We start from the raw sequence: 15,594 nt of genomic DNA, 5'->3' as shown, positions 1-15,594 counted from the left end.
GATTCACTCCCTCCTCCTCCACTCCAAGTTTATAAAAAACTACTAAATTCCTTTTTGTTATTAAATTAATTTATATTTACTCTTACACTCCGTTTGGATTGGAATAAAAAGAAAAAAACGGATTAGTTTGGTTTTGTCAAGAGAATTGTTTCAGATTAGTTCAGTTTTCTCAAGAAAATGGTTCCTCTCATTTCCTCAATAGAACCTTCAATTGTATTTGAATAATGAATGTGTCGAGGAAAAAAACAAAAAACAAAAATAAATCTCTTTTGTTTTATGGTCACTACACAAATTGAAGATCTAAAAACTAGTATATCTTTTTTATACAAGAGTTATTTAAGATATATGAACTCAAATCCATCATGCCTATTTGCAAGCTGCAATATATAAACATTTATAAAAACAGAACTCGAATCCATCATTCGTATTTCCTGTAAATAAACAGCTTTAGGGGATAAATCTTGCATGCAAGACGCTGAATTATTAAAAGCTCATATAGGGGTACATTGGCCTCAGCAAGTCAAAACCTGCCTGCTAAATTTCTATCTACTAGAACTTGATTAAAGCAACCCCTTGGGCACTGAAGCTTTCCGTTGAATCTATATCGGAACTTCAGTCTTCATGCAAACCAAGATGATCTGCCAAATCCACGAGGGCATTCAATGCTTCAATCTTCTAAAGAACTCCAACCATTTTTGACAACATATTCAACTGCAGCAAGCACATGCATTCGCAACATCAGCAAAAAAAAAATTAAAAAAAATATATCTATTACTTTGCTCAACACAAACTTCTATTGGAGACTATTTTTGACGTCATATTCAACTGCAGCAAGCACATACATTCGCAACATCAGCAAATAAAATTTAAAAAAAAAAATCTATTTCTTCGCTTGACACAAACTTCTATTGGAAACTATTTTGACAAGAAAGAAAAATACCTCTAATCTTGCGGAAGAAGAGCTATCTCAATTTCTTGGAGTGATTTTCCTTTCGTTTCCATCACATTCCTCTTCACGAAAATCACTGCCATCAAGCAGAAGGTACCAAAAATAGTGTACAAGACCTGTGGCCCAAGTTGCTCAAGCAAGCGCAAGAACAGCAAGCCCACAAAGAAATTAAACACCTGAAAAGAATCCCAGCCAAACAGTTAAAATAAGCAAAAGAGATGAAATTCCCTTCCCTTGATATCTCAATTTTATTCCTAATGAATTCAACAGTAGGTCAAATATGAATCATTCTAACAAGTAAAGACTTTATAAGTCCACTTTCTACAAGTCCCACACTTCGTTATCAAGAGATCTATATTCACCATTGAGGTTTAGATAAAATACAATAAGCCTCACAAGTTTAGTATAATCACATCGATCTCCCTTTCAATAAAGCTAAGTGGACCAAAATTAATATAGATGGTGTGTAGACATATGAATAAACGAGGTAAAATATACATTTCAATATAAAATAGATGATTATCATTTTTCCATTCATATAACTAATGAATTATTGATGAAAAGAGGACTAACTGTTACGTAAATTAAAATCTTTAGAGAACTCAATGTAGTTATGCCAAACTCATGGGGCCTAATATATTTTCTATAATCCTCAAGGAAGATTAGTGTAATTTACACAAATAAGAAGGTAAAAGTATATTACCCAGTGTACAGACATACAAAATGCCATAGCTTTGGCCCTAATTCGGCTGGGGAAGATCTCTGATAGGAGGAGACCAGGAACTGGACCAGCTCCCAAAGCAAATGTGAAGACAAACCTGCAGAAGAAGTTCAATATTCTCAATCAAGACAGTCTATACATGCACTCTTTCACCCTTGGCTGCTATTGCAAATTACATAAATGCAGAAACAACCTATCATGACCACTCAAGGTGGCTGCTAAAATGCAACACTCGCAATGTTTCCTTTTTCTTTTTTTCTTTTCTTCTTTCTTTTTTCTTTCTTTTTTTTTTTTTTTTTTTTTGGGGGGGGGGGGGGGGGGGGGGGGTCTTTCTAGCAAATATCTGGAGACTAACCCAATTTTAATCAAAAGCAAAAGAGTCCAATTCAGCTGACATGCTATTTATATTAGGGGTCTGAACATAATCTTTCAAATCCAAAAACAGACTCTAAATCAATCCCAAGGATTAAGACAATGTGCTATATAAATATATCTCATATTTTTACTATCTAGTCTCGTATTATGACCAAAAACACATTTCCGATGATTCAAGAATAATCTTCAATGATATTTCAGCTTAAGCTACTTTCTCCTGTCAGCTTAAGCTGAAATATTATGAACATTATTGTTCAATCATCTGAAATGTGATTTTGGTCACAAATAATTCACAGCATTCGGAGCCTAATTTGCATACATCATTCAGATGCACACACTTCTTTTCTTTTTTTTTTTTTTTTTTTTTTGTTGGATGAACAATACATGTGCATCTTATTAGAAGTGCAAGTCAAAACAGAACTCACAGCAGCATGCCACCAACAGAGAGGTACAAAGCTCCAGAAGCTGATACAGGAAGACCCGCAGCAGTGACTTGCAGGGCCATTGATATCACCTGAGTAGATTAAATGTAGAAATAAATCAGAAATCCATTCATTTTCTTGAAAAATAAAATAGTTGAATGAGGCAAGTGTTATATGGCAACTATGATAAGCTCATAACAGAAAGCACAGCACTATATGAAATAGAAATGCAAATTTATAATTATTTTAAAATAAGGAAAGATCATTATATTTACCATTGGATGATGTAATGGAGCCTCTTCATTACAAACATTTAATGGAGAGGATCACAATCCTTGAAGACACAGTTGAAATTGGAAATTGCACTATATAATTGATGCAGTTGGAGACACGTGTATTATTTATAAGACACGTGCATATTAGCCAAGTTCTATGTTGCACAACTCTGGTATGGATGTCTCGTAAAGGTATGTGCCTAGGTGTCAAATTTATCTAATTATCATGTCCAAGGACACCAAGACATGGTTAGATTTCATTTTTTATGTATATATATATATATATATATATTATATTAGGGTAGAGTGTGTTACAGTCTAACATAGAGCATGTTATGCATAAACGGGAGTGTCATGCATAGTTATAGTGAACTCAACTACTTAGATATACTTATCCAACTAAGCATGTCATACAGATATCTCATACCCTTACTCAAGTATCAAGTGTCCGCCACAGGCACTTCATGAATTTAGAAGAGTCCATAAAACATAGGCCAAGTTTCAGTCAGGGTATGGTAGAGGCTCTAATCATGGAGCCCATAATTATTCAGGTTGGGTGTAAAAAAGGTCAGTTCATATGTACTTTTAATGTTTCACAGATCAGGGTTTCTTTTCTTTTTTTCTTTTTTTCTTTTTTTTTTTTTTTTGTAATTTTGGGATTTTCTAGAGATGGGTTGTAGGGATTTCCACAAGTCCTAATACAAGTCAAGTTGTAATGGGCCTTTATATATGACTTTTTCAAGTTGTAATGGGCCTTTATATATGACTTTTAGTTTGATCAAACAGGGTTTAGAATTAAAAGCTTCAGCTTCCAAATTAGGGGTTCAAGTATTGACAGGTTAGGAGTGATTAGAAATCTATATAGAGAACTATTTTAATTATGAATGGAAATTTATTTATTATTTGTGGAGCCTAAAATCTCTACCATCTTCTTCTTAATTTTCAGCAATTTTAAGCCTTTTACAGCCCTTAACCAGATTTAGTCAACCTTTATTTATCCTTAAATTCTCAAAGAATAAGCCTTTATTTATCCCTCCTTAGATTATATACGACTATGGCACATCAAAAGAACCCAAAATCTACAATGCTACTGCTCTCTGTTTGTACACAACACTGACAATACACTCTATGTTCTTTTTTGATTATCCTAAATACTACCCTAGAACCTTATTCTCTTGCAAAACCCCTAGAAATCCTAACGCATGCAAAATTTTTACCAATCTTTCAGACATATACACCAGGCTGTAATCAACCACAGCTGTCCTACATCATTTTGGTGTCTCTACTTGTAGGAGTGTTCTTTACCCTTGTCAAATTTCAAGAATGCATATGAAAATGGAAGGCCAAACTATTTCAAGGAAACAACTCCTAAACAAAAACTAGTTATTTTTAGGGATTATATTATATTTAAGGCAATAAATGATAAATTTACCAAACCAAACCACAACAAGCCAAGCCTAAGTTCCATCAAATGGGGTCGGCTACATAAATCCTTCTTCTACTTGACTCTATCAAAGGCCATTTCGTTCGTCACATAAGTGGCAAATTTATCACAGTTAATTCCTTTTAATGGAGAAAAAAAATAATTTACTAAGACCATGTATAGCAACTTATCTACAAATGAGACAGAAATATAGTCAAGAGTTACATTTGCCCATAAACATCCCTTCCTCAACTGCTGCCATGCTTCCTCCCTCCCATCACAAGCCCCTTCCCTCCCTCACCCGCCACAACCAACATGGAACAATGAAAAAAAAGTGCCAGTTGGTGAAGTAATAGTTTTTATGCTTCTTGCATGAAAACAACAAACCACTTGTGTACACTTGAACAATAAGATATGTTATGAGGTACATGACCTCTTATTCTCAGATCTATTACAAACCCAGTTCTGCTAAAATATATGTGTGTGTGTGTGTGTGTGTATAATATCAGCATATTCATTGCATTTTTTATGCATGTGGGCTGCAACAATGGTTGCAAGGAAAAGGGGGGAGGCGCTGCTTCTGTGAATGGGGAGAAGGATGAGAATGGTAAAAAATAGTTCCTATACATAGGCTAACAGATATTTTTTCTTTATACACTTATCATTTATTGCCTTGAGTATAATACTCCTGTATTTTTACTCAATCAGAATCTGCAAAACTTCACAACTTTAGTTTTTATTTTATTTTTTTAACTTTTTTTTATGGACAGTAACCAACTTGTGCTCCAAAGATATACAAAGGGAGTTCTACGTATGCACATATTAAGTCCATCATGCTTTCTCTTCCTCTGTTCAGTTGTATGATATAATGTTGAATTTTATTAATCACAATTGCAATAGTACATAAGCAAGTTTATTAGAAAATAAAATGTGATACTGTACCATGCCAGAGAAACTCCACATAAGGAGGACCTTCCTCCCTAGCTTATCCATCAAAATCAATGCAATAATAGAACCTGAAGAACATTATATTTTTTGGTCAAATAACAGTGTCAATACCCTTATATACACAAGTGGCTGGATATATATATATATATATATAGAGAGAGAGAGAGAGAAGGAGTAGGCCACTGAGAAGAAAAATGTTATACAAACTAACAAATCTTACAAACTTTTCTTACTAACTGATGTGTAATGCAATAATAAAATTTTTGAAATTGAAACAAGACCCACTTTATATGATAGGTCATCCACAAGTAAGAAAAGTTACTCTACTAAGAAATGAAATGTACCTGATAAATTTGCAATTCCTATGAAGATGTTTGCAAGGTTTGAAGATACTCCCGCACTTCTAAACACAGTTGAAGAGAAATAAAAAACAGCATTTATTCCTGATAGCTGTTGTAAAGCAAACAGGGCTGACCCAATAAAAACAACTGCAAAAGGAAGGAGTGAATACCAACGCATTTCGAAGAGAGAGAGAGAGAGAGAGAGAGAGCAAAAGTGGTGGTTGCATCATTATGTGAACCTCAACAGTAGAAAGACAAGAATGTAATGAATCGCTCAGAAATCCCAAAAGGGTGTTATCAGAAAACATTGCATCTACCTCTGAAGTGGCGACCGTAAAGCAATTCTGAGAACTTTATAGTATCAGTCTCATCCCCTCGGTCAAACTTAGACAATTCTGCCATTGCAGATTTGACATGTGATCCTCCTAAAAGCTTCTCAAATTCAGCTTCCGCATCAGCAATTCTACCTTGCTATTACACAAATAAGAAACTCAGCATTTACTTTCCACATAGCATAAGTACATAATGCAACAGCAATTGGTTAATTTAATCAATTTGTTGTAAAATTTGATCTTACACCACATCAAGTTGAACCATCAGAATTTTTTAACAAGAAGGAACATAGGAAATAAGGTGTTTTTGATGGAAGGAAAATCAAATGAGGATAAAAATAATGTATAAAATAAATTGCGACTTTCTATTAATCAAGAAAAGTTTCCATTGCCAAGCAATGGGCAGCATATACCATTTTGCGAGAGACAGAGAGACAGAGAGGTGTTTATTCAGAAGTTAACAGATTGAAAAATATTCTTCTCAAGTTCAAGAATATATACTGAAAGGTAGCAAGAAAAAAACCACCTAGAATACAATGATATAAATGACAACATGCTTACAAATTGAAGTCAACTTGAACTCCGAGAAAATGATGCTTCAAATATATGCAAAACTCAAAATTTATTTTAGTCATTTGCTTAACATCACGAGGATTACTAGAGAGAGAGAGAGAGAGAGTTAACTCATGGAGAATATTGAAAATAGTTGATAAAGGACAGCAAAGACCAATTGCAAGCAGATTGTGCAAAGGGAAGAAAACAATAGCAATTATAAGAATAAGTAGGGTATCTGCTTCCTTGAGTAATATCAACAATAACTTCCATTCATTTCAAATCTCTCTTTTATACATCAAAAAATATGATCTTCGTAAGCACTTCAGCCATTTAAGACAATAGCTAGTGATAACACACAAAAAATAATCTAAAAATCAATCTCAGGAAAATAACAGATACAAATGCCAGCAAACCTTATGTAGCCAATGTGGACTCTCCGCACAGAATGCCATGGCAAGAGCAAGTATTGCAGCTGGAATTGCAGACACCCAAAAACATAAACGCCACCTGAGCAGAAAGTATAATAAATTTTTTACCAACCACTTCTTCCTAGACATAAATAAATTAATAAAAAATAACAATAAAAAGGTTCAACCAGTTTAGTCCCTGATAAAGTTAAAAATACTGTAGCATTCATTCCTTTTTGCTTACCAACCAGCAATACTCTTGGCAGGGATTCCAATGAACAGAGCTCCGATTAGTCCAAGACATGTTGCAATCTGAATGAAGCTTCCATAAGTACCCCGAACAAAAGAAGGAGAAACCTGTTCATACATACAAGTAAAACCAGATAAGACAGAAGCACTCCTAGAATATGGATCTCTAAGTTACCAAAAAATACAAACAAATAAATTAGACACCTATACATTTTGCGCTATAAATGCAACAAAATATGGTTGTTTTACCTCTGTGATATAGAGAGATGCAACAGCGGGGCCCACACCCAATCCAGTCCCAACCAAAAACCTCCCAAGAAGCATACCTTCCAAACTTTTTGTCATTGCACTGAAAGTGCATGAATTAGTATTTTCCAAACTAAAAATGGAGAAAACTAGAGAAAAGGGATGATGCAAACAATACCAATAATTGGTAAGCATAGTATTTTCCAAACTTCACTACTATGAATACTTGTTGGGTGCATGTCCAACGAGGCATATTGGACACTTATCCCATATCCTTACTCAAGTGTCGAATGTCCAACAAGGGTACTTCACAAACTTAAAAGAGTCCATGCAAACATCATACAAGGCAAAGCATTAACTATATGTGCAGACATATTACCTAATAGAAGCACCAATAATCATAGGCAAAGCACACAACTGAAAAGCTCTTCGGCGCCCAACCCCGTCAGCAATCCAACCACTGAGTAGACATCCAATGAAGGCACCAGCCAGACATGTACTGACCACTAGACCTTCATTTGGCATAACAAGACAACCAAAACACCAGAAACCAAATGCAGAAACAGAAAGTATATTAGTTTCTTTTATTTTCATATGCACATAAAAAAATTAGTTCAGGCGAAAAAAACAAAAAAGAAACAACATGAAACGTCCAGTTTGTATGCTACCTTCTGCCAAGGTATTCCCACTGAAACCAAGATCAATTGAAATGCTTTCAAGTGGTTCATTAACTACGCTGTTTAGACAAAAGAGAAAATGCCACAATCAAAATTTTTTAATTCTTGCTTATCAGTCGGGTGAAAAGGATAAAGAAAGAAAGAAAAGACAATAAGAAACTGCAAAAGAAGAAAGTCCAAGATCGAGAGCAAACCCAAGATGGTAGCCAAATAAGAATGAAGCTGTAGTTGCCACGAGCACATGCGGAAGAGAGAGCTTCCAAGAGGGATTCATGGTCTCTTGCCCCATACTGTTCTGTAAAAGGGCTAAAAGACAAACAATAATTCAGTCCAGGTACCATACCATACTGCTCAAAATCGTTCATAAAATTATGCCCCAGAAAACAAAGCACTCAATAAACTTAAAAATTACAAGCAAGTGCATAGTTAAATGTAAATAGTGCATAAACTACAGTCATTGTAATAACACTCTATTTCGAATTTATTTGAGGTACAACCAGTGTTACTAGAAAACACTTACACCCTAGCGACTTTCGTTTTGGAACTTATGTTTGAAACATGGTATACTTTCATTCCAAAATAGTGAATTTAGCAATCTAAAGCAATCCCATAATTTTTATTATGTTTTTAATTAAAAGTTCTCCTTAAAAGGGAAAAAGTCAAATATAATAAACTAAAATATAGATGGGGTGGAGATTTGGATTGACAAAATGTATAACAATGGCTGATAATGATTATAGAACTATGTTGTCGAACGACTAATATGAAGAAAAATACACTATAATATATTAGATGTCAAATTAAGAAGTCTACTCTTATCGAATCACATTTATCGAATCACATTTTAAAGCATGGGGAGTAGCACATTCCTATACCCATTCCTCGAACCAAAACGATCCGCATTCTAGGTAACATACGGTACAACATAAAACGACTCAAAGTACGTCTTTCTTTAATTTCTTTTCAATTATTCTTTCTATTATACATTTCAATGACACACACAAACAGAAACAGAGAAACAAACAATAAATGTTTGCTTTTAGAAGTGCAAAATCTAATCGAACTCCAATATTATATTGAAACTCCAAAAATATTTTTCCAATCAGAAGAAACAAGGCCTTGTCTACGCCCATGTTAAAGTATAGTAATTTACTAAGCCTCTCAGCTCCACAAATAATAAGCTTGCAAAAATATGAGTAGATAAAATAACGTATGGCACAGGACAACATTCAATTGCCTCGGTAATGAATAGGGTTACCCGAATTTTCTTTATCTACCGTGTTATCATAATCCCTTGGCATTCGCTTGGAGGAATCGCGAAGACGTATCCACATGCCACAACTCGATCAACCCCCACACTAGATCACCTAAAAAGTGCAGACCAATCAAAATTTCATAAAAGTCTATTCATTGCGCATGATCAATCACCCGTTTGGTTGCTAAGGAAGTGTATGAACATAAAATATGTTGAAGCATTGATTCTTTCATGATCCATCATCGGTCATGTCCAAAAGACAAAAAATAACAAAAGTTCCACACACAAGCCTTATGAATCCTTCACACAACAGTTTGCGTTAGCTGAGGAAAGTTTTTCAGCTTTCTTTTCCTGGGAAGTTATAGACACTAAATTGTATTTCAATACATCTTGAATTTGTTTCTCCTCTGCTTTCTCAGAAACCAAACAGTTTATTCAGAGAAACTAGTCAATTGAATCTCAATTTTGCCCTGGCCTCACAAAATTCAGCTATACAAGGCAAAATCCTAGATCTCATAAACACAACTCCGTTAACACGTTCATGCAAGCATATAAATACATAAATATATACATGCACAAAAAACACATATATATGCTTAATTATATACAAATAAATATGCTAGCTGAGCTATATTCACCTAAAAGAAATCAAGATTAACAAACACAAAACAGCTCAATTCAATGAAATTTACAGAGAAATTGAGCTTGTATGTAACGATTCGAAGCTCATTACCTTAGATCATCCAACGATCGACGATCAAGATCGCAAATTACAGAGATTACAAGCGAAATCGCTCTCTTACAGTCAAGTCCTCCCCTGCTCAGACTCCGAACCAGATGAAACCTCGCTAAGCTTTCCTGAAACTATGAATTCTTTCGTAAATATCTATATATACATACATACACATACACATAGGTACAAGAATGAAGGGATCGGTGCTATTATGCGCCTAGGGTGTAACTTGTGGTATCTTCACTTCAGTGAAAGACAAGCTGTCCTTTCTTTACACGTGGAGAGAGAGAGACAGGACAAGCCAACTTAATTTTTTTTATAAAAAATAAATAAATGAGCTTTGTTATAAAAAATAAAATTAATAAACTTTTTTTTATTTTTATAAAAAATAAAATTAAAAAATAAATAAATGAGCTTTCTTATTAAAAATAAAATTAATAACTTTTTTTTTATAAAAAATAAATAACTTTTTTTTATAAAAAATAAATAAATGAGCTTTCTTTGAGATTCCAGGTGACCTTAGTGGTCGTCCTAGGAAGTGGAGTCTGAGGCAAAAGACTCTTGTAGTGTACCACACGTCATTCAAAAAGAGTGGTTTGGTTGGTTATTTTGGGGGAAATAGAGGGTATTATGGTCAAACTAGTGTCTCATTAATAAATGCAAGCTACTTGGTTTTAGACAGGTGTCCGATTGTAAGAAGTGTTGGTAGGTATGTTGTGGGGAAGCATATCTTACCGACCTACTTAAGATCATAGAAAGCGCCAGGTGTTTCTTCCGTCTAACGCTTCGTTTAGGAAGAGGTAAAATAAATTAAATTTTTAATTTTTTTATTATTTTAGTTTGATTTTTTTAGTCTCATTTAATTTTTGTTTTTGAATTTTTTAATTTTTATGAGAGAAAAAATATAATGATTATCATTTAGATATGATATTTTATTTTATTAATTTATGTAATCAATTTTATCTTTTATGATTTTTTAGCTAAAAAATTAAAACCAAACATAACTTAAATTTTCGTGTTTTTTTATTTGCACATACTCCTCGTTCGTAGGTCTGTAATTTATACAATTAATTATACCTTCAATCAGGGAGGTAAGATAAATCAAAAAAATCAATTAAAAAATTAATTGAATTGGATCGAAATAGTTATATTTTGTTTATTTTAAAAAAAAAAAATAAGATTGTACATTTGTTAATTTGATTTTTTTCAATTTTCGATTAGATATTGATTCAAACACCTTATGCACTGAATTAAACCGAAATTGACTATTTCAACATATATTGTATTTAAAATATATAATGATATTAATAATTATAATAAGTTATTAATCTCAATTAATTAACCTTATTATCTCTATAATCTAAATTAGTAATTAAGGCTAATATTCTTACCAATTTCGAGGATTTGTTCACCGACTCCCTCATTTAGTCTCATCGTGTCGAATCGACTTTCCAGTTGCTATCTTCCATTGATTCGGTGTATCACACTACTATTGCGGCTACACCTTCTCTAGCCGAAATCAAGAGGTCGTTATGGTTCTTCAAACCTTGGAAAGCTCCCAGACCTGATGGTCTCCACCTCATTTTTTTCCACAAGTTTTGGACTCCTCTTGCCCCCTCAGTTGTTAAAGTGGTGTCTGATGCTTTTGAATCTGGTCATATTGATCCCAAAGGGTAAACTACCAATAAGTCTTAATAGTTAAATTTAATTCTCATCAAGTCCTATTGAAAAAATAAGTCTTGGTAAAATTGTAACTAAAAATAATTTTTTTGTGACAATTTTTTATATATGTCGCTAAAAATTGACAATTAGTGACTTTTTTTGTCATGATTTTTATAAATTGTTACTAAAACTTACAATTAGTGACATTTTTTTATAACAAATTTTTCCCATAAGACCTATTAGACAATAAGTCCACTTATTAGGACCTACACATAAGTATCCTAAATAAATAAGACTTTGATTTGTCTTATTCCTAAGGTCCTCAATCCTGAAGTGATCACTCGGTTTTGTCTTATTGGTCTTTGCAACACTATTTACAAACTCATTACAAAAATTCTTGTTGCTAGGCTTAGGCCCTTTCTAGATGATCTCATCAGCTCACTACAATCTAGTTTTATCCCAGGCAGAAGTAGAGTGGATAATGTTGTTATTGTGCAAAAGGTAGTGCATAGTTTTAATGAGAAAAAAGGCAGGAAAGGTAACATGTTGATCAAGCTTGATTTGGATAAAGCTTATAATAGGTTACAATCGAGTTTTCATTCTTATTGTGCTTAGGTCCTTTAATTTTCCACTTGTTTAGGTTGACCTCATCATGTCTTTTGTGACTTCTAGCTTTCTAACTGTGTTGTTCAATGGGGAAAAAATTGAGGAGTTTACCCCTTCTAAGGCAATCAGACAAGGGGATCATATCTCTCTCTACATCTTTATTCTTTGCTTAGAGTATCTATCCTCTATGATCTCCGAAGCTTATGACAATAATAACTGGACTCCTATCCGTGTTTCGAGAAATGGTCCCCTTTTGTCTCATCTATTTTTTGCGGATGATCTCATTCTGTTTGGAGAGGCCTCCAAGGCCAATTGCCATTGTATCTCTCTCATCCTTCAGGAGTTTTGCTCGTTATTTGGTCAAAAAATTAGTTTTGGTAAATGCAAAGTTCTTTTCTCCTTGAATGTTCAAGATAACAAGCAACAACTTCTTACATTTATTTTAAGGATCCCCTTCACTAGGAATTTAGGGAAGTATTTAGGTTACCCTATCCACCATTCCAGGCCTAGTAAAGAGTCGTTCCAATGTTTAGTTGATAAGATTCAAGGTAAACTTGTTGGGTGGAAGCGCAAGATGTTATCCTTTGCTGGCTGTGCTACTCTGATTAAAGCGGTGAATGCGGCCATTCCTACTCACGTTATGCAGTGTAATTTCATCCCCAAGTCGGTGGCTAATACCATTGATAAACTCAATAAGGATTCTTGTGGAGATCTTCCTCGGAGCATAGGAAAATTCATGGTGTGGCATAGGACACGGTTACCAAACCTAAAAACGTTGGTAGGCTAGGCATTAGACAAACGTATTTGGTCAATAAAGTCTCAATGGCTAAGTTAAATTGGAGATTGTCGAGTGGGAGTACTTCTCTGTGGGCAAAAACTCTTAAGTCAAAGTATAGAGAAACGGTGAGATCTTGTAATAAAGCATCTCCAATATGGAGGAATATGCTTAAGAGTATTGACATCCTTGAAAAATGGTTGAAAATGCTTCTTAAAAATGGTAGAACTATATATTTTTGGGTAGATGATTAGGCTAAGTGTGGTCATTTACGAGGCTGTATTGAAGGTCCTTTGACCCCTAATGATTCTTCACTACGTATGTGTGACTGTTAGGTGGATAACGATTGGGACTTTTCCTTTATCTCCTTCATCATTCCCCCCAAAATCCTTGCTAGTATTAGAAGCACCTCTCCATCTTGGTTCAATTCTGGTGATGATATCCGTGTCTGGAAGCATTTCACCGATGGAAATTTCAAAATTAATTCTGTTTACCTCCTGCCTAAGGATTTTCAAAGCTCTCCTTACATTCCCAATTGGAGTTAGGTGTGGGCTATTCGTGCTAACCCATGTTTCCTCCACTTGTTTAGCGTATTCTTCATCAAAAGCTTAACACTAAAACCCAGCTGTCCCAGAGGCAGATTGTTGAGGATAACCTCTGCCTAGTCTGTAAATGCTTTCCCGAAACCATCGACCACGTCCTTATGGAATGATACTCTACTACTCACTGTTGGTCTTGTATTGGCAATGTGAGAACCTGAATATACAAATCAAATAAATAATTAAGTAATAATAATTTTACAAACCTCAAATATTTTATTGTGAATCTTTTAAGTGCAAATTAAATATTTGGAGGGTCTTTTAATTAATTTTAAACCTAAAATAAATTTGTTATGGATGTTCACAATTTTAAAAGATGATAATAATAATAATAATAATAATAATAATAATAATAATAATAATAATAGGGGTTGTTAATTATATATATATATAAAAACAAAACCCTAGCTCTTCTAACAATTTCCCTACCAGCAGCCGCCATGAGAGAGAAGAGAAACAAAAGGTTGCAACTAAGGAAGGAATTGGGTGTGTTATGTTGTGTGTGATCATCAAAGGTTAGCCCTCCTTGGTTTTCTTCTTTTCTTTCTTTGTTCTTTATCCTTACTCTATTATTATTTAGTTCATTGATGGAAATGTTGTAGGTTTATGTATTTTGTATATAGATATCCTGTTAAGAAATCTGAGGAGTTAAATTCATGTATAAAGAATGGGTGTAATTCTTAGTTCAAAAATTCTACACAGAGTCATAAATTTTAAAAATCAAGGAATCATATCAAACGGATGAATTTTGAATTGAAATTTTTATAATAGATTAATTACATATTGAATTGCATACCAGAATTTTCTCATAATTTTTTGGAGTCAAAATCTATATTAACTGGTGCGTTCAAATCTGTCCAAAAAACTAGTGTTAAACAGTAATTTCGAAAGTGTCTTTCTCTTTGAGTATAAATCCTAAAATTATCAAATCAACATCATTAGAACCAATTACGAGTCTAGTTTCTTAAATTTTTGGCCTTGCTCGTGTATACTAAGAGAACCGTCAATTTCTTTAAAGTGCTGCAGAAAACAACCTATTTGGGTGTAATTAATTGTAAATAATTATTTTGATAAGCAAATCAAGTAAAACCAGTTGGGTTTGAAACTTAGGATATATTAGTTGTTATCTGAAGCATTTTGGAATTTTTTGAACAGCATGGAGTAGGTTTTTAATTTTCAAAGTTAGCGAATAGATTAGGAAAATTTGTTTAAAACACTGTTTTATCTTAAAGTTACTTTTAGTTAAGTTTCGATCAGAACCCATGTCTTGGGTAATTTTAGACCTTGAAGAATATGAACTTAAGTATTATTTAAGAGTAACAGTGAGCGGGGTTGAGCTGTGTTAGTACGCTTTAATGTGGGGTACTTAGTTTATTATTGTCACGACCAAAATCCACCCCTAAAAGTTTGGTCCATGACTGGCCTGTACTTAGGCCTCAAACCAAAATTTCAAAAAAATATTTATTCAAATACAGGGCCTTAAGCGGAAGTAGATACCAAAAATAATAACAGAACGTCCATTGAGCAGTGCTTAAATGCCAGGATCTTAAACATTATATCATATATACAAATATCACATACGCAGTTCATGTATATACAGTCCAAGACATATAGGTATAAGCAAAAGTTCACAACCCAAAATTACATATGCACCTAATGCGCCACAAAAGCCATCATAGCCTGAACAAAACTAAGTTGGGCAAATTATACTACGTCTCTACACGAAGACACTTCCTGGGTGGCTTGACAGAGAGACAAACCTCGATACAACTCTAGTGTTGATCCCTGATGGCTCACCTACATATATATAAAATAAAATGGTGAGCTAACGCCCAATGAGTAATATTAAAGTAAAGAGGTTAATGAATGATGTCCTTAACATTAAGAAACATATGTCACAAATCTGAAATGTATCTTAAATCATGTTAAAACAAACATTTATCATATCAAAATCCATGATTTTGTAAATGGGATACATATCTGCAACCTTTACAAAACATTTTGCGTGGTACACCCACTTATACAAATGTTCAAAATCATCTTT

The 15,594-nt window shown here is 33.7% G+C and overlaps 2 protein-coding genes across 6 annotated transcripts in view; both read right to left on the bottom strand.

Moving 5' to 3' along the window:
* Positions 1-360: 360 nt before the first annotated feature.
* LOC114282054 (putative plastidic glucose transporter 2) lies at positions 361-10,460 on the bottom strand. Of its 5 annotated transcripts, none has more exons than XM_028224686.2 (15): positions 9,909-10,460; positions 9,179-9,287; positions 8,115-8,226; positions 7,912-7,979; positions 7,623-7,755; positions 7,247-7,346; positions 6,993-7,105; positions 6,755-6,848; positions 5,772-5,925; positions 5,458-5,601; positions 5,108-5,181; positions 2,471-2,559; positions 1,653-1,767; positions 941-1,125; positions 361-711 (listed from the first exon to the last, which is right to left on the bottom strand). In XM_028224686.2, exons 2-14 carry the CDS (start codon positions 9,252-9,254, stop codon positions 943-945), a joined length of 1,455 nt encoding a protein of 484 aa, XP_028080487.1. In that variant the 5' UTR covers positions 9,255-9,287; positions 9,909-10,460; the 3' UTR covers positions 361-711; positions 941-942. The 5 variants fall into 5 exon arrangements, with proteins under 5 accessions (XP_028080487.1, XP_082726503.1, XP_028080488.1 ...); XM_082870377.1 differs by having other exon boundaries at positions 9,198-9,287; positions 9,909-10,139; XM_028224687.2 differs by having other exon boundaries at positions 9,179-9,278; positions 9,909-10,118.
* A 3,152-nt stretch (positions 10,461-13,612) lies between these two features.
* LOC145791857 (protein MAINTENANCE OF MERISTEMS-like) overlaps positions 13,613-15,594 on the bottom strand; it is a 60,377-nt gene continuing 58,395 nt past the window's right edge. The window contains exon 5 of the mRNA XM_082872312.1: positions 13,613-13,707. Coding sequence (XP_082728438.1) covers positions 13,613-13,707 — 95 coding nt within the window. The remainder of the gene's footprint in view (positions 13,708-15,594) is intronic.

The sequence above is a fragment of the Camellia sinensis genome, chromosome 5, assembly GCF_055761805.1.
Source record: "Camellia sinensis isolate YWXY chromosome 5, ASM5576180v1, whole genome shotgun sequence".
Classification (NCBI taxonomy): domain Eukaryota; kingdom Viridiplantae; phylum Streptophyta; class Magnoliopsida; order Ericales; family Theaceae; genus Camellia; species Camellia sinensis.
The sequence above is the reverse complement of the archived record's forward strand: the minus strand, read 5'-3'. Positions and strand labels throughout refer to the sequence as shown.